At 45.4% G+C, this 22,982-nt stretch overlaps 1 protein-coding gene across 5 annotated transcripts in view; it reads right to left on the bottom strand.

Annotated features, from left to right (window-relative positions):
* Positions 1–22,982, bottom strand: part of FHOD3 (formin homology 2 domain containing 3) — a 386,194-nt gene that overhangs the window by 67,674 nt on the left and 295,538 nt on the right. For 2 of the 5 annotated variants that reach the window (XM_070421006.1, XM_070421009.1), the window contains 3 exons: positions 14,436–14,570; positions 9,534–9,584; positions 4,804–5,009 (listed from right to left, as the gene is read on the bottom strand). In XM_070421006.1, coding sequence (XP_070277107.1) covers positions 4,804–5,009; positions 9,534–9,584; positions 14,436–14,570 — 392 coding nt within the window. Of the gene's footprint in view, positions 1–4,803; positions 5,010–9,533; positions 9,588–14,435; positions 14,571–22,982 lie in introns of all 5 variants that reach the window. The other 3 variants (XM_070421007.1, XM_070421008.1, XM_070421010.1) reach the window with 2 other exon arrangements.

Here is a 22,982-nt window from a genome sequence, read left to right as displayed (position 1 = left end):
TCCCTGACGGATCTCAGAGGAAGTGGGGCGTGGAGGGGTAGGGAGTTATTGACCAAAGAACTTATATGCATATTTGCATAATCCATGGACATAGACAATGGTGTGGTGAAGGCCCAGGGTGGGGCAGGAACCAAGTGGAAGGGGGCAGCAGGGGAAAAAATGGGGGACATCTGTAATACTCTCAACAATACAGATAAAAAAATTAATATAGTGTGGTAAAATTTTCAAATTCATCTCCAAAGCATTATTTCTGTGTGCAACATATGAGTGGGGCAAAGTAGGTTTACAGTTTATTATTTTCAAATGGAAAATAATACAATAATTAATAAATATTAATACAAAATTGTTTCATGTACTCAACTGTAAACCAACTTTTGCCCCACCTTGTAGAAAACTAAACTAAAACTAAGAAAAATAATCCAGCCATTATACATGCTTTCATGGTGTCACTAGTAGGTGAAAGATACTTATAACCACTTAATGGCAGCTTCCTTTTACCAGGAAAGACCATCTGTCTCCATCTAGTCTCAGGAGGGACTCGGGTGTGTGAGCCAAGCAGCAAGGAAAGAACACAATTCTAGCTTCCAAGGGGTAGTTCAACCCTGGGTCCACCATCAATGCCTGCTTTTGAGATGAGTGGCGTTCTCCACTATTTCCATGAAATAGGGTACCTAGATCTAACACCTGCTAGGATAAAAGGTTACCTTGCTATGTTATTTCACATCTGCTGCATCTTTTTCTCTGTGAGAATAATTTACTTGTTCCTAGAGTTATCTGTGAGTTTTTTGAAATAATAGAAAATAAACTTATTAGATAGATTTTCTGACATATACCCCTAGAGCTCAGGGGAAATAAGGAAAATATAATGAAAGCAATGGATGAAGAGATAGGCTCTTCCATGTTTACCTAAATTTTGGGCTGATCGTCTATGTCAGTTATGGCATAATGCAAATGAAAACACATGTATGTGTTTCTTACTTGGGCCTGATAGTTTCATACAGAGAAAAAATATTCAGGCCAGCACCACTAAATTCTAAGCAGTATTAGGACAAACATCCGCCATGAGCCACAAGAGAACCAGATGGAAAAACAATTCAAGCACACACTGACCTGAGGGTGGGGGTAGTGGCACAATTCATACAACTTACAGCGATTTAGCTGGGAAGGTTTGGGGCTGAGAGATCTCACTAGATGGCACACAATGCTATGGGTGTTTTACCATTAGCCCTTCCCTCTTTAAAAACATATTTTGTAAGAGAAGCTTTTGGTATTTTCATGTCTTTTGCTATTAAAAGTTGTCTAGAATCTGAGTAGAGAGTTTTAACAAAAGAATCTAGGAAGTGACCTTTAATCCCAAGGTACACAGAATTAGATAACAAATAGACAGAAAAAAAATCCTCTTTTTTGTAAATAGAATTCTGAAATGTAGGCCATGATATTGCAGATACTGGGAAGACCACCACCACAAATACTGTGATACCACGATGCCCTGAGAAATGGCTGGGCTGAGCACCAAAACAATAGCTGTACTCCCAGCAGGGTGCCAGCACCTCTTTGAGACTTGGTGAGAGGGATACTAGCCTCCCGTTACTTATTCAGATGCACAAGGTATTAACTAGTTAGTATTCCGGAGGAGGGGGCAGAGCCTGGCAGAATTATCACACAATTCCACAAGGTGAAAGAATGAAAAAGCGAGTCAACCCCTTGGCACATTTGGACCACATCATGCCAGGTGTTTGGTGCAGGACAAACATCTGGATGTGTGATTATATTTTTTTATTCTTCCTCCAGATGCTGGGATATTGTAAATGTTAGGGATAAGCAAAAAATTACTTTGATCATTTGAAAATGGGAAATGGGCCCTGGCCGCTGTGGCTCAGTGGATAGACCATCAGCCCGTGCACCAAAGGGTCACAGGTTTGATTCCTGGTCAAGGAGACATACCTGTTTTGCAGGTTTGATCTCCAGCCCTGGTCAGGGCTCATATGGTAGGGAAGGTATCTCTCTCACATTGATGTTTCTCTCTCTCTCCCCCACCCCCATTTCTCCCTTCTGCTCTATAAAAAGCAATGGAAAAAAATATCCTTGGGTGAGGATTAACCGAAGGGAAAGAAAACAAGAAAAGAAAATGGGCCCTAACCAGTTTGGCTCAGTGGATAGAGCGTCGGCCTGCAGACTGAAAGGTCCCAGGTTCGATTCCAGTCAATGGCATGTACCTTGGTTGTGGGCACATCCCCAGTAGGAGGTGTGCAGGAGGCAGCTGATCGATGTTTCTCTCTCATCAATGTTTCTAACTCTCTATCCCTCTTCCTTCCTCTCTGTGAAAAATCAATAAAATATATTTTTTTAAAAATGCCGAACCGGTTTGGCTCAGTGGATAGAGCATCGGCCTGCGGACTCAAGGGTCCCAGGTTCGATTCCGGTCAAGGGCATGTACCTGGGTTGCGGGCACATCCCTACTGGGGGCTGTGCAGGAGGCAGCTGATCGATCTCTCTCATCGATGTTTCTGACTCTCTATCCCTCTCCCTTCTTCTCTGTAAAAATTCAATAAAATATATTTAAAAAAAAAAAAGAAAATGGAACCTCATAAAAAGAATAGGATGCTAGGATGTTTCAAAGAACAAGAACAACTGGGCTGAGGGAACCCTTTCTGTAATACCAACTTTGCATGTCTGTCCTAAGGGCGGAGGTCCTCAAGGCAGAAGGCGCCCCCAGCAGTTCTTTCTGAAACCATTCTCTAATAGCGTTTCTCCTCATACACTTATCATTTCCAATGGGATAATTCACTTAGGTATCAGGACAAGAAGGTTAGAATACTTTACTGGTCCCAACTGACTTGGATGAAAATTACTTAACATGGGACTGACAGCTCTTTTAGATTGCACAAGAGCCACTGCTTTCTTTCTCAGAAAAAAGCAAACACCACATAATGCTATTGTATCAATCTGAAATTATGTCTAAATTCAAGTTCCTATTCCTTTTTCAGAGGCAGAGGTCACTTACTGTATGATTTCAGTCAAACATTTGCTCAGTCTCTATTAATTTCTTCTTTGTAGAGGAAGATGACATTTGCTTTAAAATATATATATATTGATTTTAGAGAGGGAGAGAGAGATAGAAACATGACCAATGATGAGAGAGAATCATCGATCAGCTAGCTACCCTTTACACATCCCCTACTAGGGATCGAGCCTGAAACCCAGGCATGAACCCTCCTGGTTCATAGGTTAATGCTCAACCACTGAGCCACACGGTCTGGGCTGACATTTGCTTTTCATCTTTCTGAAAGCATACTGAAATAACTTTATGTTTTCATATTGTATGTACTCAAAACACTATTTTCTGTGTCCTTACTGAAGTTTAAAATGTTCTTTTTCATTGGCTAGAACAGCCTCCAGTTTGACTCTAACTGGACAAAATATTTAAGGAACTCTCGTTTTGCCACAGATATCAACTAGATTCAAATTTTTGAGGACAAAGACTATTTAGAGATACTGACAATTCCCTCTCAGCTTGAGGCCTCTCTGTATTTCACAGTTGAGATCACCATTCTGCAAACTTCTGGAGGTACAACAATTAGCATGAAAGGTCCTAAGATTAAGTGCAGAATTCCTTTGCAGGGAAGTGTTTTTCATATCGCCAATTCAGTCAGAGCAGTGATATCAGGCAGGGTTTGGGAAGCACGGAGTTGTCACAGAACAGTCATTTTTCCAGATTCTCAGAGTCTCAACATTTTAAGACCGACATTACTCATCCATGACCGAGCCATCTGCCTGGGACGGTCTTCCACGGCTCAGGGACCAGGAGGACTGGCCGAGATGCAAAGCCCCGGTGCAGCAGCCTGCCTGGCAGAGCAGCCGGGGTCGGGAGAGCCAGCGGAGAATCGCACAGACAGTTCTGTTCCGTTACAGCCAGTTCTGCTGAGGTCACGGAGTCCTGCCTTGTTTAAATTAAACTTGACACCATATTTAGGCAACCCTTCTAGAGTTAAGAGTTGCGTGTCTCTGTTGTCTCCGTTGGCTGAGTCTCTGTCAGGCTGCAAACCCCAGTACTGGGTAAGCCCACCGGTGCTGGCTGCAGGGTTAACCAGCAGGCACCGTGGAGGCGCCTGTGCCCAGAACCACCCCCTCTGCTAAAGTGAAAGAAAACGGACCCACAATGTGCAGAGCAGCCAGGAAGGCAGCTGATGCTCTGAGGCTGCAGTGCAGAATGTCCTTGTTTCCCCCCAAATAAAGCGAAGGTGGCGGGGAATTTTTCCAGGGCCAGCCTGCCTGTCTGCATACACGCACCTCCACCCATGCCACGTGCCAGTAATCTTTACTATTTTCCTTTTTATTCTCTTCTTCGACATTTAATGCCTATGTTCACGAGGTCCACATTTTTCTTTGCCTGCACTGCTTAATTTTATTCTCCATCAGTTTAATTTAAACCAGACCCACAATCCCTCGGGTAAGAACATTTCAAAGTGGCCACTCTCTGGGGCCGATCCAATAAAGAAATAACATTCAAATGAGAGAGGACTAAGTTAAAAACCTGTGATTTAAAATGAGATGTCAAAGTCAGTCTTATCTTTGGAATTTTTTTTTTTCAATGACCATACACTGACCATCTTTACAACAACTTTGCTTTCATGGACGTGGTCTGAACACACACACTCTTGCACCTGTGGCAGCCCAGGCTGCAGTCTCCCCTAAGCCTAGCCTTAGCTGACTGTCAGTGTTCGTTTGAACGTAGGAATGGTTACTACTGCCCAGAAAAAGCCTGTCTGGTGCTAATGAGCCCTCCCCTCTCCCAGCACTCACCTTGGGGATGCTGAGGTGTTCCCGGGGAGGACGATGCTCCGGGGAGAGCCCCTTGTGAGTCTAGAGATGAAGGGCCAGGGCTCAGAGGGGCGGGGGCGGCTGGTGAGGTCAGGTCCAAGGAGAGGTCAGCTCTGCCCCGGCTCACGCTCCGGCTTCTCAGTTCCTTCTCGTGTGCCTCAGCTGCCAACTGCTCCAAGTATTTGTATCTGAAAGTGAAATTCCAAAGGGTTTCCGTAAAAAGAAAGAGGAGCCCGTGGCTGATGCTTGTTTATGGACGAAACACCTGCAGAGAGAGCTGGTTTCCTGATGCCGAGCACAGCGCGGGGCTGGCTGGAGGGCCCGCTTGCCAGGAACGCCCAGTGAAGCCAAGACGCTAGTGATTAAACATCCCGCATCAGGCACAACCAAACAGCCAGGGCGGGGGGCGGGTGGGAGGTGGCCACATCACACAGTCCCCAGACACCGGCTCGCGGCTGCAGAATCCTGGTTTGCTCTTTTAGGAAACATTTGTACAAATAAGCAAAACAACAGTAATGACCATCAAAAAGGCCCCACAGTGACAGCTGAAAACCACACACCCTCGGAGCTCACAGCTGTGAAATGGGAGGGTGCCCTTGTGTGGCAGAGAGAAAAAGTGCCCCCAAATACCAAAAGGGGGTGTTGGACCAAGGCCTCCCTGAATGTCTGAACCTGCTTCAATGCTCACAGCAATGCGACTGGAATTCACTTTGTTCTCCCGGTGTCGACCATGGAAACTTTTTTATATTCTAAAATATTTCTGAGTCGGACTCAGACATCCAATAGCTTGGACCTGACGTCACATATAGTTTATTCATCAAAGTCAGTTTAAAAGAACAAAGATACATCTGTTTTGCATTTCAGGCAGGCAGAACCCACTAACTGTTTATTAAGACCAGCTACCAATCATATTCCGCATGGTGCGCTTTATAGATCAGACCAAAATAACTTTGAAATATGTGCCTCTTCCAGATGTCTGCTAATTTTACCCACCATTATTTGTTCAGAAATAAATTTATGGGCCCAGCTGTAGCCGGGTTCTGACTATCTTACCCACCACTAGACTTTGAAACAGCTTATTCAAGACCCTCCCTCACATCCACCCAGATGTACTGCTTCAGTTCCCCCCAACAGGCAAGCGCCCAGCTCTGGCCCACCATCGCCCCCAGATGGCACTCCCATTTCACCTGGATAAGAAAGGTGGGGCACCTATATGAGACCTGTAAAAAATGCATTTAGAAAGCACGCACTCCTTCATTCATCCTTAAGGTGGGCGTGGCTCCCATCTGTCATCATCTCCTCCTCCCTGCCAGTCCAGCGGCAGCCCGCCCCGGGCCAGGCTCACACGCACGCCTCCCATGAGGCTGCCTTGGCCACCACAGCTGGAAGCGATCGGGGGCCTTGCCTCGGAACTCATGTCGGATATGTAGCCCATTCAGCTCAGATGGCATTTTACATTTACTGCCTGGCATACTTAGTCATCTTTTCACATGTGCATGGCTGTTTTCAACAAGCAGATAATAGGATTTTTAAGAACAGGAAGATTACCCTCCTTTGTTCTTTCCCTCGGTGCCTTGCACTTGTCAGGTGACGGGAAGTGAGCGAAGTGCGCAGTGAGAACCGTGCAGGGCAGCACCCCACCTGCAGGGCCAGCACCCCACCTGCAGAGGTCCCCTGAAGCACGGGGTGCAATGGGGGGACGCACCCACTTCACTTTCTTGGAGAGGCAGCTGACTCGCACGTGAATCGCTGATAAAAGGTGCGGTAGGCCTGCCTATGTATAAATGTCTGAGGTTGGCTCTGAGGGCAGCTGCCTCACCGTGAAGGGTGGAGACGCTGGGCCCAGAGAGAAAGCTTTGGAAACTCTGGGCTTTCCTTGCCAACGAGGTCACCTCTCAAAAGGCAGGAGAGGAGACCAAAGAAAAGTATTTCTGAACTTAATTCTGACCAGCAAGGGAAAGCCACTGGGCTTGGAGGGGATGGGAATCTTGGGAGAGAGTGGTCTTGAGGGTCAGAGCCCTTAGGAGGCATATTTAAGTAAGACAGTGGTGAATGCAAGGCCAGAAAGGCTGCAGCCCAGGAGTCTGTGCATCCGAGCCTGTGACAGGAGAAAGGGACAGGCAAGGAATGACATGCAAATTAGGGGACCTGCACAGGCCCGAGAGACTGGAGATCATGAGCAGGAAAGTTGTGCTCAGAAAAATCAGAAGAGGGCAGAGAGAACGGTAACAAAGCCAGGAGGACGGCCCATTTATGACCTTCACACTTCACTGGGTCCGGCCCTGGTCCTGGCCTCTGCAAACCTCGTCCGTGGGCAGCGAGGCTGGCAGGCATGTCCTAGCAGCCAAAGGACTCACCCTATGTCCTGGGAGACCCCAGAGGTTCCTCACTCAGAGGCTGGGTATATATGACTCGAAGACTATTCCTGTCTCATGGGTGCCATCCTCGGAATCCAGAAGCCATGGGCAAAGTCACAGGTTTAATCTGAATTGTCCCAAGGGTGTGTATGTGGTAGATAAGAATGGCAGGGAAGGGGACATGGGGACTTGTTTAATGGATAGAACGTTTCAGTTTTACAAAATGAAAAGCGTCTGGGAAGTAAGGAACATGGACCCCACACACATGCGCACTTCTCTCAGGAAGAGTTAACAGACGGAGTCTTTGTCCTTATTTCTGAACCTCCTTCCACCTCTCACCTCCACCAGCTTCCCCATCTATTTCTGAAGTCCGTTATACTTGCAAGTCTTATCTTTTCCTGGCTCACCCCCAGCAGCTTTCCAAACAGGAATGAAAGCATCGCTCCCTCACCCCCATCCTCAGCAGCTAATTGAAGAGGCAGGTGAACCAAAGTGGCAGGTCCAAACCAGAGGAAAATGTTCGGATGTTTCCCTCAAACCTCCGTGTAAACAGAGAGGTGGCTGTAAGGAAAAACCCTCCCATGGGGCCACAGAGAGCCCGCTCCTGCCCAGCTAAGAGGCCCAGACAGGTGAGTGACAGAGAGGGAATGTTGGGCCAGAGTGAGAGGAGTGGCAAACTCCTCTGCACACGTTCTCCAGGCGTAAGTGATGTTCTGCTTTGGGGAAAAGAACCGTAAATAATATCCGGGAACAGGTAGCCTTTGGTGGTTTGGAAAATTCTGGGGTCAGTCTGAGACAGTCAGACCTGATACCTCCCCAAGTGCTTTCCAGTCGTGCCTATGCCGGTTGAGTCTGACAGCCATGTGGCCAAAACCTCAAAAAAGTGCAACATCTGGAGGGAATGCTAAAAAACAAGATAAAATTGGATTTCTTAAGCTTGGGCACAAAGTCAACAGCATTTCCAGTAAAAGTATAGATCATGTCCACCAATGTAAAAAAAAAAGAATGGTATGGCCTGGCCAGCGCGGCTCAGTGCTTAAGCGTCGACCTATAAACCAGGAGGTCACAGTTTGATTCCTGGTCAGGGCACATGCCTGGGTTGTGGGCTCAATCCACAGTGTGGGCTGTGCAGGAGGCAGCCGATCAATGATTCTCTCTCACTGATGTTTCTCTCTCTCCCTTTTCCTTCCTCTCTGAAGTCAATAAAAATACACGTATTTTTTTAAATTGTAAGAATTAGAGAAAGAGAAGTGTGTTTCTTTACCAGCATCTGTCACACTCCATTTGCTGTCCACAACTGGTGATGAGGATGGCAATAATCAAATGTTTTATTCATGAGGCTGACCTAAGCACCTAATTTTTAAATTGAACATAGGCAGACTCCACTCCTCTATGCCCCAGTCTGTCCTGACCTATTTAGCTGATGTTGTCTAAAAAAAAAAAAAAAAAAAAAAAGAGCACGGTTCCATTTTTTATTGGCAACGTTCAAATATTGTTAGGTTCCCAGCTGGCTCTGGTCTGAAACCAGCATTTCCATCTCTCCGTGCAGTAACCCCACCTGGTGGTGGATGGAATAACTGCAGGGCTACAGGGCAAAAATTGGTCTTTTTCACTGTTCTACTTCCCAAAACATGCTTATCTAAATTAATCAGACAGTGAGCACATTAACTTTGTATCTATTAATGGGGTTAAAAGTATGTTGCCACTGAAATTTTAAAAACTGGTTTACAGCTTAGATATTTGAAAGAAAGCTGTCCGTTTATTTGCTCATTTATTCCATGCATCTTTCCGGAGTGTCGAATATGTGCAAAGGATTGTGGCAGGCACTGGGACAACCCAGGAAAACCAGGCATGGTTCCTGCCACCAGGGACCTGAGTGCTGTTCAGGAGGGAGACAGGGAAGTGACAGGCACATTTGGTGAGTGTCTCAGGTGGGTGTGGGCCCCCCAGCCAGTGCCTGGCATAGCACGTGTGGTCAAATATTTGTTGCCCGTATGCTGAGCATGTGACCTAGAAACATGCAGCAGGGACACCTCACGCAGGCTCAGTAGTGGTGGCACAGGATATGGGAAATATCTTCCACAGGTCAATATACAAATCAATGTGCTCACTTGTAGAAGAATTTTGGAGCAGACATATATTTCACACCATGATGACACTAAATCAGAAACCTGTACTTCCTTGGAAAAATGTAGATAACCTGACACTTATTCTACAAAACGCCAATTACCAAAGGTCTCAGGTCTCTTAGGGAAAGCTGTGATATTTTAATTCACACAGTCTCCACGGCATGCTTGGTTAGGAGTGCCAAGTCACGTGCGGTTTGGTTACATGGGGAAGAAGAGAGATACAAACCTTTCTTCTCTTGCTTGTCTTTGCTCCTCTCTTTTGTCTAAATACTCTCGGCTACTGAAAATAGATGGAGGAAACAAAATAGGGAAGAAAAAGAACAGAATTATTGCTCATAAGATTGCTAACAGTATATAATGAAAGCCCACTATTGCCTTGGAAATGGAAAGTGGCTGTAGTTGAATTTTTAAAAACCAAGGGTAAAGACTATGCTTTAAAAATACTAAATATAATGGATCTCCTATAAAGTCACAGGAGTCCGAAATCATAGGATTGTTGGATTCACTCACGGACATGACCAATTACTCTTTGGAAAGAAGAATGCATGCCTAGTGGGGGAAGGGAGAAGAAAAATATTTTTTAAAGGTGAAACAATACATAAATAAAGTATGGCCATGACAAGCAAGCCATAGCATTCAGAGGCGATTCACATTCAGTCAAGCTCTGGTAGCGCCACAACTTCCACCTCAAGAATTAAATCTGAGCGGCTCTGAGGGTCGCTGCGTTCCCCAGCTTGGACGTTGCTCCCACAGCCCAGGATCTCTCTGTGCCCCTCACATTCGGGCTCTCTGCGGGGATCCCTGGAGGCTCTCGCTCCATGCATTCTCTTTAGCCTGTACCCACGAGATGCCCAATTTTGACCAATTTTAATGTTTGTTTTTCTATTCCTGCTGGTGAGGTCCCAACGTGAACCTAAGCTTAAGACTGTGTGATCAGTCACCTCCCAATACACCATTTATTTTCCTGGAGAATTCTGGCATTACGGTTTTCTACACTGGGCCTAACATAGTTTGAGCATTTTACCCCTCGATGCCCTGGCAACTGGAGCTAAAGGAGCAGTGAGTCAGAGCAACTGAAACAAGTTAGGAGAGGGAGAAAAAGCAACAGAGGCTCAAATTTGTTATCATTTATAAACATCCATCCTCATCACTTTTCATACTAGAAAGAAATTCTTCCATAACCCAAGAGGTTTAAGAGCATATTCAATAAAAATAGCAGCAGATAAGGAACAACTTTTAGATGGAATGCAAGGGAAAAGGCACAGGAGCATGAACAACTTAAATCAAAGTAATGGGTGGTGAAAGGTCAGCCATTTCGGTGTTCCCAGGGACTACTTTATAAAGCTCTTCCTGTTTCCTCTTTTGAATTTCTTTTCATTCACATCCTCAGACTTTTAGGAAGAAACTGCCATCATTATAATTAATAGTTGTATGTGGTCTGTCCTGATGATCAGCATTCCTTCCTGGATAAGGTTTATTTATTATTTTCTATCTATATCTATCTATCATCTATCTATCTATCTATCATCTAACTATTTATCTATATCTATCTATCACCTATCTATATCTATCATATATCTATATCTATCTATCTATATCATGTATCTATCATCTATCATGTATCTATCATCTATCATGTACCTATATCTATATCTACTTATATCTATATCTATCTATCTATATCTATCATCTATCTATTATCTATCTGTCATCTATCTATATCTATCATCCATCTATCTATTTATCTATCATCTATCTATCTATCTATCTATCTATCTATCATCTATCTATCTATATCTATTGACAGAGTGAGAATTAGATCCAGACAATCCATCTTCAGAGACCATGCTTATAGCTGTTCACTCTTTGCCCTTGGTACCAAATGGATCTCATTTGTTATTTAAGAACACAGAGAGATTCTGGTTATGATATATATTTTTTGTTACATGTCATATATATTATATATATTGTAACATAATGACTTAGGTATTGCAATGCACTATGTACTCTTGTAGGACTCCAATGTCATGAATGCTACACATTTAGGAATTATTCTATGGGTCCCTGAGGAACTGTCCATTTTTTTCTATGTTTTGTTTTGATTCTTGGATTGGATAATTTCTACTGTTCTATCTAAAAGTCTTTGATTTTTTTTTCTTCATTTCCATTCAGCTATCGAGCCCAACCAATGAATTTTTTGTTTTGGTGGTTGTGTTTTTCAGTTCCACTTAGTTTGTCTTTATATCTCCTATTTCTTTGCAGAGACTTCACTTTTCATTTGTTTCAAAATCATTTGCCCTTCCTTCTTAGAGCCTGTTTATAATAAATGCTTTAAAGTCTTTGTCTGATAAAGACAGCATCCTTTTGTGGTTAGCATATTTTGGTTTTCTTTTCCTTCTGAGTTAAGATTTGCCCTGGCTCTTTGTATGACAAGTTATTTTGGATTGCATTCTGCATATTTTTAAATATTTTTCAAAGAGACTCTGGGTCTTATTTACATTCTATGAAGAACCTTGCTTGTTTTCTTTTGTTTTCCTTTAGAAGGCAAACAACTAAGTTAGGTTCAGCCTACAAGTGCTGACTGTCTTTATATATTAGTTCCAATATTAGCTCAATTTAAAAATATTTTAGTGCTATTGAAATCAAGCCCTATGTGTACCACCCAGTGGCCAGTCTAGGACCTGAGCAGTGGTTCGTCAGTACTTAGTTCTCAGTCTGCGGCTTGCTGTTTAGGTTCTGAGCCACCCCTGCACAAATCAGTACTCTCTTGATTTCTCTATGCTTTCCTATCACTTCCTGGCTTCCTTGGGTTGGTTTCCTGTCCTGGTCCTCCAGCCAGAAAGCTTGGGCTTTCTTTTCCCTGCCCTGCTGCACACTTTCAGTGACTCCATCCACACCCAGGCAACGCAGCAGGACACAGGGAGAAGAATGGTGATGTGCCTAGTGCTCTCAGGGTCATAGCTCTTCTGGTCAGAGTTTTAGGCCCCTACCTGGACACTGCTGCTATATAGGTGCTTCTAAAACAACATTGCTTAGACGCTGGGGTAGGAGAGAAGGAGAAAATATGAAAAAAAACACAGAGTTTCTCCACTCTCTGACCCTTAGGAATTCCTCCTACCGCCCTTCAGCCCAGAAGGAGGGGCCTCCTCCCAGAGCTGTCAATACACACTTGGTGCGTGCCCCTGGGTTTTGGGGTGTGAGCCAGGTGACAGTGGAGGGAAAACGGTAAACTTTCAGTGGTTAGGTGGGACAGTGAATGCTAGTCTCCTCCCCCAAACCTCCTGCTCTCTACACACCGGGGAGTTTTCGGAGCTCTACACACTTGTCCACGATTTTTGGTGCATGCAGTGACGCAGAAGAGACCGGAGGGGCAGAAGAGACAGGACCCTGGACCTGTTTTCAGAGGTTTTCAATCAAAATCTTTAGATGGGTAAGCTAATCTCTGAATTTTCCAGGTGTTTCAGCAAGATTCTCTGCTATTTATGCAAATCTCCCAGAAAGCCCTGACACAGGAAGCCTTTAACCTGTTCAAGTGGTTTTTAGAAATTGGTCTTTCCAAAAGAGACACCCCCCAGAGCTACATCGTGAGAAGGGTTCATTCAGGTCTGGCATTTCCATGTATCATGTGGTAGAAACCTGACAGCTCGGGGCATGCCACCCGATCACATGGGGGCTGATGTTGTCTTACTTCACGCAGCCCATTAACCCAGTCTTACCAAAGCCAGGATCAGCATTTCAACACAGACATGGGATATTTGTTTTCACATAGTAGTGAGTGACAGTTATGGCAACCTCACAGCTCTGCTCATAGTTTGATCATTTCTACAATTACACATACTCTTCCTGGCTGCTGATAAAGAAGTTCTTGAACCTGTAAAGCCTCACTAACAATGCACTACATTCTTTGTAGGTGTAACTGGGAGGAATTGATGGGAAGATTGTTTGCCAAAGAAACTGAACGGAGGCAACAGGAAATGGAGATGGGGAGAGAAATGAAAAGAAGAATATAGAAGCTATAGGAGAGGTGACTGGGAAGATGAAGGGAGAGATAAGGAGAAGGCAAGTAGGAAGGAGGGAAAGGAGGGAGCAAAGGATGAATGGAAGGAATGAGATGTGTAAGGACAGACTCGGCATGTGTTTTGCATTCCATAAAGCGCTGCACAGCATGAAGCCCAGGGTAGGGGAGTGACTGGAGGTGAGGATGGGAGAACAGGTGACCTGGCTGAACACTGAGCAACACTGGACTCAGCAGCCACACAGGCTAAGACTTGGAACCTGGCGTGGGCTACACACAGGGGCATATTCTTGGAGCTGAACAGAGACCGGGAGATTGGGGGACAATGTCCTGGGATTAATCAGCACAATGACCTTTCTTTACCCTGTAGGGGAAGATTATTGGTTTTATTTAAAAATTAAAGATTGCTACAGGGAACAAAAAGCAAACCAGAAAGTGAAAAAAACATTTTCTTTTAGGCATCCAATAGAATATGAATAAAACATGAATAGTTTAGGGGGAAATAGCAAGTTAATTTAAGACAATTAGGTTCTCTGTCCTTATTTTATTTTTTACTAAAATTAGTTCAACTTTATCTTTTTTAAAGATAAGTTTTACATAGGGTAATGTTTTCTGGTTATTCTGCTTTACTTTTTATTTTTTTAAATTTGTCTTTATTGTTGAAAGTATCACAACAATACTTTGTGTGTTTGTCCCCTTTGTGTGTTTTTTTCCTCATTGATCCCCTCTACCCAGCATCCACCCCTCCCAGGCTTTCACCACACTATTGTGTATGGGTTATTCATATCTATATATATAAAAGCCTAAGCAACCATTACAACTGAATGACCAGAACGTCTGGTCGACCAGTTGCTATGATGTGCACTGACCATCAGGGGGCAGATGCTCAACGCAGGAGCTGCCCCCTGGTGGTCAGTGCGCTCCCACAGCCAACCTCTCACAGCCAGCTAACCTCCCCTGGTCCTTCCCCCCGTCTGGTAGGCCCCATCCAGCTGGCCCTGTCTGGCAGCTGGCAGGCCCTAACTCTATAACACCATTATTAATCATACAGAGCTGTGAAGGCAGGCACTTTCACTTCAATTCATTATCTTAGAAATCGGAAAATCCTCTTACCTGAACTTGTTCCTTTCTTCCCGTTCTATTCTCTGCAACCTTTCTTCTCTCTCCTGCCGCCGCCTCTCTCTCTCGGCTGCCAGGGACTCCTGGTGCTGCCTAAAGGATGATGTGAGAAGACCACTCAGTGATGACCTAAAGGTATAATGAGTTCATGTTTTAGTGGGTTGGCCTACGATTAAAGGTACTGAAGTAGGAATCGATGAGACCTTGGTTAGAACTGAGGGTCCGCCGGAACCTAGGGAGTGCTTGGGGAAAATCCCCGAGCGTCTCAGGTCTTCTGTTTCAGGATCTCCATCTCTAAGTGGAGGTAAGTAACCTGCCACAGACACTGGGAGGACAAAATGGTGTTGTGTTTAAAATACTAAGCATTCTGCACAGCAAAGAAACCATCCACTAAAGGAAAAGGCAACCTAGAGAATGGGAGGAAGTATTTGCAAATCATATATATAAGAAGGGACTAACATCCAAAATGTATAAAGAGCTCATATAACTCAACAGCAAAAAAAAACAAAAAAAAGAAAGAAAAAGAAAATTGGGTAGATCTGAACCGACATTTCTCCAAAGATGGCCAACAGGTATATGAAGAGATGCAGAGCATCTAATCATGAGAAAAATGCAAACCCCAAGAAACAGGCAACTTTTCCCCATCCCCATTGCTGCCATCCTGGGACGTCTGCCATCCGAGACAGGACCTTGATTCCAGGCTTCCACGTGCTTTCTCTGCAGCCTGCTGCACACTGTCGGTGAGAGCCAAGCCTCCCCACCATGGGAGAGCACAGCTGGGCTCCCACAGCTGCTGTGGAGACGGGCCCCACATGCAATCTCACCTTACTGTGCTGGCTCACGCATCAAGCATGAAGCTGCTCTTCCAGGCGTGGCTGGCATCACACTCTGGCCTGTCTACTGGCCCTTCTGCAGGCTCCTGCCCCGGGCATGCAGCAATTCCTGCCCCTTCCCTCTTACTCTCCACCCTCCTGGCCACGACCATGTGAGTCCTTCAGCAGAACTCACCCAGCTCCATGTCCACCCTGTTTGGCTTCATAATTAAACCATTCCCCTGGCAGCTTCCAAAAGCACCGTCTGTCCGCCACCAGCACCTCGTGTCCTACGGTTTCCAGGCTTTACTGGCCCAGACTGAGGCCCATCCTTTCCATCTTCTCACTTCCTCTCCACTGCAGGCCAGCTTTCCCCTCCCTTGTGCACTTACCTCTGCTCTAAGCACCAAGCTTCTCCCAAACACAGTCTCCCATGGATCTCAGGACCATGTTTTAAGGAAGATGTAAACTCACTCTATTCTCTCATCTCCCTCTTTACCTTCCCTCCTGCACATACTCTCACCTGCCCACTGGGCAAACCTAGAGGCAAACTGCAAGTTGTCTTATGTTAGAGCAGGGGTCCTCAAACTATGGCCCGCGGGCCACATGCAAATACAAATTTTGTATTTGTTCCCGTTTTGTTTTTTTACTTCAAAATAAGATATGTGCAGTGTGCATAGGAATTTGTTCATAGTTTTTTTTTAAACTATAGTCTGGCCCTCCAACGGTCTGAGGGACAGTGAACTGGCCCCCTGTTTAAAAAGTTTGAGGACCCCTGTGTTAGAGACTCAGTTTCCCAGACTTCTCACCAGAGATGTCCCTTGGGAGGATGGGCCATCTGTGCCTGACTCCTCTCCCTCCAGCTTGTCTACGAAGGTTCATCACGGTGTTTACTACAATGGGAACTCACTATGTGCGGATGGTGTGCTTATCTTCTGTTTCTGTGGCCATGTGACCCTCATGACATCAGGGGGAGGGTCGGAATGGATCAGTGTCAGATTCCCATGCCAAGCACAAGGTTGGCACATTGTGAGAACTCAGTATTTTCTTAATGAAATATATGAGTTGCTGAAACCGGTTTGGCTCAGTGGATAGAGCGTCGGCCTGCGGACTGAAAGGTCCCAGGTTCGATTCCGGTCAAGGGCATGTACCTGGGTTGCGGGCACATCCCCAGTAGGAGATGTGCAGGAGGCAGCTGATCGATGTTTCTCACTCATCGATGTTTCTAACTATCTCTCTCCCTTCCTATCTGTAAAAAATCAATAAAATATATTTAAAAAAAAAAGAACTCATAAAAAAAATAAAAAAATAAAAAATAAAAAATAAATAAAAAAAGAAATATATGAGTAATATTTGTGACTGTGTGTGTGTGTGTGTGTGTGTGTGTTCAGCCCCAAGGGCTAGGTTTCCAGCTGTCACTGGCTACAACGGCATTGTTCACTGGCATTGTTCAAAGGTTACTGAATGAGAAAGAGGAGGAGGGGTATCTATCTACCATTCTAAGTGTGTGTGACTATCTACACACCAAATTTATCCCCAATTCAGTCTCTTCCATTATACCACTAAAGCTTCTCACTCATTGCTGGGCTTTGAGGTAAGGAGTGGGGAACTGAGATAAGAGAACAAATATCAGGAACCCAGGAATACATTTTCTGAAAGAAGAAATCTCCCTCTTTTTGCTCCGTAACCTTTATACACCACCAGTGCAAAACCACTGTAGCCAATGACAACTGCAAAGCTGGCCATCGGGGGCCGTGACACAGCGGGTGATGGCACAGGGTTCAGCTTACAGCACCAATGAGCTGAACCGTCTCCAGCTCTGCAGGTGTAGGAATTCTGGTCTGTGATAGTTGCACTTTCCTGTTACAGATCTCACCAAATGCTAAGTGTCACACATGCTGCTTTCACTTGCAAACAGAATTAAAATACACACCTATTACGGCTGCTCTGTACATCCTTTAGGTAAATAGGGTGAGAGAACTGTCTAGTTAAAAAAATCCAATTCCACTTTCCAAAGGAAGAAAACTCACGTGTTTGTTCGCCTGGTTATTGGCAAAGTGGTACAGGGCAGGGCAGGGCAGTGAGCAGGAGCCTGGGGAATCGCGTGCAAGAGACAGAAAGGGCTGCTGCCTGAGAGTAAAGAGCCCTAAAGGCAGAAAACAGGGAAAGTGGGACCAGCACAAAGTGCACTCTGCAAAAGCAAAACACCTCTCCACACTTTCAGTGAACATGGATGCTCCTAAGCATTGTCCTGTCTTAATAAAGATTTCCCCCAAATCTTCTAATCAAATGGCCAGTCCAGGAAGTTGAAGCATTTTCATCCTGAGGCTTTGTGGGACCCAGGTTCACTGCCACGGACCCCTGGAGGTTGTGAACCCCAAGAAACAAATGGATAGACATATAAGGATTCAAAGGGCTGAGAGCTGACATAGTGGAACCTGGACCCAAGAGGATGTTCATTCTGGCTGAAGAAGTCAGAGCCTCTGACAGGATGGGTGGGTCTTAAAGGATGCCATGGAATCGACCAAATGGAGAAAGGAGGAAACTAGCCATGGGGCAGAGCACATACGAAGAAAGGGGCCTCGGGAGAGCCTGCTGCGTTCACGGGACATTCCCGGGGGCTAAAGGACAGGGAGGTGGGGGGAGGGGGGCTGGAAGACACATACAGGACCCAAACATGAAGCGTCCTCCAGGCGATGGTAACCAGCTGGGCTGTGTCCATAGGCAGTTGGGAGTCATTCAAGGTTTCTAAGCAGGAAAAGTCACCTGCTCAGATGTGCATTTCAGAAAGGATAGAAGACATACACCACTGCAATACAGAGTCTGGGCATGACGTAGGTCTGGAACTAAATCTGTGGTCGTAGGAACGATGAGGAGGAGTCAGATTCAAAATACATGTGAGACGAAGAATCTCTAGCATCTGTTAGGCGCCCACAGGCAGAGGGCTGAGCCAGAGCCCGGGTTCCCAACGCCCACAGTTGTTACATAAAACTGCCATCAGGGGGCCAGACCCTATTGTAAACTCACTCTGTCAACTGACCGGTGCTTCTCCTCTGCACTTTGGATGTAACATGATCAATTAATCAGGACCACATTGTGCCTTACAGGAACTCCTTGTCTGTAGCGAGATTGCTATCAGGGAGTAGCAGCCGCCAAAGCGGGGGAGGGGGGCCTCTTTGCTGTGCAGCTCAGCACAGGCTCGTGGCTTCTTTGAATGGTAGGAAATCGTCCGCATTGATAGCCTTTATTTCCTGCTGGCAGTAGTGAACTGGGTACCATTAACTGTGATCACACAAAAAGGCATGATTTTATCCCATCTTCCGTGCTTTTTCCCAGTGATTTTTAAAAATATACTTTGATCAATTTAAAAGAAAAAGTTTACCTACAGCCCCATTGGACAGTGGGGCTCTTGACTCCACTGACACGAAATTTAAAAAGTACTGTGTAGCCCAGCTAGTATGGCTCAGTGGTTGAACGTCAACCTATGAACCAGGAGGTCACAGTTCAATTCTCAGTCAGAGCATATGCCCAGGTTGCAAGTGTGATTCCCAGGGGGGCGTGCAGAAGGCAGCTGATCAATGATTCTCTCTCATCATTGATGTCCCTGTCTCTCTCTCTCCCTCTTCCTTCTTCTCTGAAGTCAATAAAAATATATTAAAAATAAATAAATAAATAAAAAGTACTGTGCAGATCAAGGGATGGACCACAGCCAACAAGTATTTGGGATCCAGACAAACACATGGGTCATATATTTGAAAAAAAGCAATGATCTGAAAACCAGACAAGTAGAACCTCAAGGCACAGGGAGATACTAGTGGAGGAAGAAATGATAGAAGCCAAAGTCAACTAGAATGGGAAGACAAAACACACACAGAACAGACAGTCACATGGAGGAGGAAGTCGGGATGAAGACACAGGTAGCAGCAAATTCACTCAGGGCCATTGTCAGCAGTCCTGCCACGCAAGTAAGAACCACAAGAGCTAACATCCCTGAAAAGAGGTAGAAACACATGGACACAGACACCATCAATCTGAGGGAGGAGTGACCACACCAGTGTGCAAGCAGGTCACAGGGAGTGAGGTCCCACAAGGGGGAGTTTGGGCTGGAAGGAGAAGCCAGCACTCAGCACCACAGGCTCTAATGCTCCTAGTCTTAGCTCCTTGGTCCCAGCTTCCCCACACATTCTCAGGCTCTTTATCCCAGCCACCAATTTCTGCAAAGGCCCACAAGATGGAGATGTCCCCGCAGGGATGGGAAGAGAATGCCATCTGCCTTTCCCAACTTCCAGGAACCACAAATTCATGTGCTGTGATTACTGTTTGCTTGCTTGCTTGTTTCATTTGAATACTTGACCGTGAATGGTTCAACTATTCCTATAATTATGCTTCCCTTTAACAAGAAAACATTTAGAACTTTTCCACTCAAAAAGTACGTTTTTCAAAATTGAAGCATTTTAAAAGTCGGCCTTCATTACACAGTTGTATCTTGTATCCCTGAGGGCCTTTGCAAATAATCTGGTTTTCCTATTTTGTTTCGGCATAATTCAAGTTTAATGTCATGAAAACTAATGCTATACTCTCTCTTTCTAAAAGAGAGCCCTATAAAGGAAGCTGTGATAGCAGATGTGGAGATGGACTGGTTTTGATTCCCCTGTTTTGACTTAGTTTTGTATACTGTTTCTTCAGTTCCTTCCTTTCTGGGTCAGTTTATCATTCCACGTTTTATTAACATCCAACCCACTGACATGCTTGGGGAGACTCTGGGAAACTCGCAGTGCAGACTGATGCTCAGGAGTCATGTCCAAGGCGGCCGGCCTGCCCCAAGGGCTGCTTTAGTTGGCCCGGTTTTCCCCGGACTTCTGAGAAGAGAGTCTTCTTTCCAAGTCAAGGGAATGAAGTCCTAGAGTCCCGAGTACTGCATGGGGCCCTGGCACACGTTAGTAGTCAGGGGTGTGCTGCCAGATGTGGGTTCTCGTCGCAAAAATGCAACTATTGTTCGTAACAGTTCAATGTCTTTCCTAAGAAAAAAGTTTTTCTTTTTGATTTCAATAAAATATGGATATGTGAAACATTTCAACAATAAATCTTATGCATTCCACTGAAGAATATACCTCAGTCAAAACAATCATAGATCTCCATAAGGCAAAAAAATTCTCACAGATGTGAAAATAGATTATGGGTGACATGCAAAGAATTCAGTTGTCAAAAAGAAAATATTAAACTATACAGAAACACACATTATCATAAATGCACCTGGCATAATATGCTTGGGCGATGGAGCACAAATGTGATTTGGAGTTGAGAACCCCTCTTATTTGTCTCTTGTTACAGTCACAAAGCATAAGCCAACAAGGTGAGAGTAAGAAGGGATGATGCAGCCAGGCCTGATGGTTTCATGATCTTAATAATGAAAATGCATGTCCAATGTTTCAAATGATTCATCACAGGGTTTTTCAAAGCCACAGACAGTGAGAGTTGAAGACACATGCAAATGGAAAGAAGCAATAGACCCTCTGAAGCTACTTTACCCACTGGTGGATCCAGTGGAAGGCAAAGGTACTGAATTTCCTGTGCAGAAATGCACTGTGAAAGGGAACAGGCAGCTGGGAAGGTGCTCCTGCCACTGCTGTCCCCAGGGACCAGGTCTCGGCACACAGGCTCCCAAAGGGATTTCATCCAGCACCTTCTTCACACTGAGGACCGTGGAGCCATCTCCCCGGGTGTCATAGATGCCTCATACCTTGCATGTCCCCAGGCTGTACATCTCCACCCTCCATCTGCTCTTCCTCCAGGATCTTCTGTCTCAGTTCCTTGCTTCTCACACCCACATGCAAGCCTGACCCCTCACTCCCTTTGCTTTCCATGCTCCCACCCTCCTGGTGGCAGCCAAGTCTGCCCAAACTCACTTCTCCCCGCAAGTCCCTGGTTCACTGGCCTTCTTGGTCATGGTCACCTCTCTCGGACTTGGAGGCAACCTCGCCCCTCTAGGTGCCATTCATTGATGTGTTAGAGGACATCGCCAGCTGCTTCCAAACCTGAACAGCCCTGTGGCCTCAGGATAAAGACCAACATCCTCTCCAGGACAATCAAGGTGCTCCTGGATCCAGCCCTACGCTTCCTCCTCTAATTTGTCCCCCAGGAGACACTCAGCCAGATCAAAAAAGGAAGAAAACACAGACAGGAGTCCTTCAGGAGCCTGCACCCCTGGACCTTCCAGCTTAAACCTGACCTGGGTCTCTAGGAGTCAGAAAGAGGGTGGAGGTCGGGGCTTCACCTTTAGGACCAGGGAGGAACTTCCTCTAAGCCCAGGACTTTGGAAATTTGCAGACCTTCTGTCCTTATAACTTCTCATCTTCAAGGACCTCCAAACAGTTCCCCAACCAATGAGTGGGCAATTCACCCAATTACCCAGCATTGGCTGCCTCTCTGCTGTGGCCAGAGTTGGGTACTGTGGAGGACACAGCACGGAATGGAGCCTGCTGCCCACTCCCAAGGAGCTGGCAGCCTCATGGGTGTGAGATGTATCCTGTAAGATGGGTCAGACTTTCATATTCCTCACTTTGGCCCCAAATCCTCCATCCCATATGACAAGGATCTTCTTTATTAGAGACCTCTCTGGGAGCACAGGCAACCTCAGCTGACCCCAAGAAGAGGTGCCCCAAGGTAAAGGACAGAGGGTGTCTTCAGGGTAATCACCTTGTGGCCTCATTACTAAGACCTAACTGAGCCTGAATATGCCCAGGCCAGGGCCACATTGGGCTGTGGAACCTGAGAGTTTGACAACCTGGGGCTTACATAGCATCTTAGAAATTAACACTGAGGGGTGGCCGGGCAAACCACATTGGATAGCCCTTTTTCCCTGGGCTGTGAGGTCTTGCCTGCTCCACATCCTGACCAAATCTCTCATGACCAGCAGCACTTGGCCAAACACACCCTCCAACACACAGGAGAAGACCAGAATGCGGTACACAGATTGAATGTGTTTTGGATTCAGGATTTGCAGCAAATGACCCCCAGGGCATCATTCCTGTCTAGATTTCTGACCAATCATGAGCTGCTGGACATTATACTCCATCATAACACATTGTCACTTCCCATGGGACCCACACTGGGGCAGGGGGTTCACAGAGCACTTTCACCTGTACCTTTCATCTGTTCATCAAAACCACCCTCTAAGCCTGTGGGTCGCAAACAATGAAAATACATCCTGCATATCAGATATTTACATTACGATTCATAACAGTAGCAAAGTTACAGTTATGAAGTAGCAACGAAAATAATTTTATGGTTGGGGTCACCACAACATGAGGAACTACATTAAAGGGACACGGCATTAGGAAGGTTGAGAACCACTGCCTAAGGTAAGGGTTGGCAGAATTGGCATTTTACCCTTAGGATGCAATAACTTTCCAGTGAGTTGGGGCCCTAGCCAGTGTTCTCTAACTCAGCACTCTTGCCATATAAGGGTAACTGTTTTCAACTGTTCTAAAATTACAGGTCCTACCTACCCTTCCCTTGTGAACATCCTTGTGCAATCAGGAGTAAGAGTAAGGTAATTTCTGGTGGTCTAATACTCCTGCCAAGTTAAATTCCTTCCCTGGACCCATACAATTCTTTTCTCTTCTGGTAGGTCCTGGATTAATTACACAACACCTTAATGGGCCTACTAACGATGTACACAGAATTAATCATTCAGAGGTGAAAATTGATGTGCGTAAGACAAATTGCA

The sequence above is a fragment of the Myotis yumanensis genome, unplaced genomic scaffold (assembly GCF_028538775.1).
Source record: "Myotis yumanensis isolate MYYU_CA2020_CCGP unplaced genomic scaffold, mMyoYum1.0.hap1 SCAF_7, whole genome shotgun sequence".
NCBI lineage: Eukaryota > Metazoa > Chordata > Mammalia > Chiroptera > Vespertilionidae > Myotis > Myotis yumanensis.
This window is presented reverse-complemented; position numbering and strand designations above follow the sequence as displayed.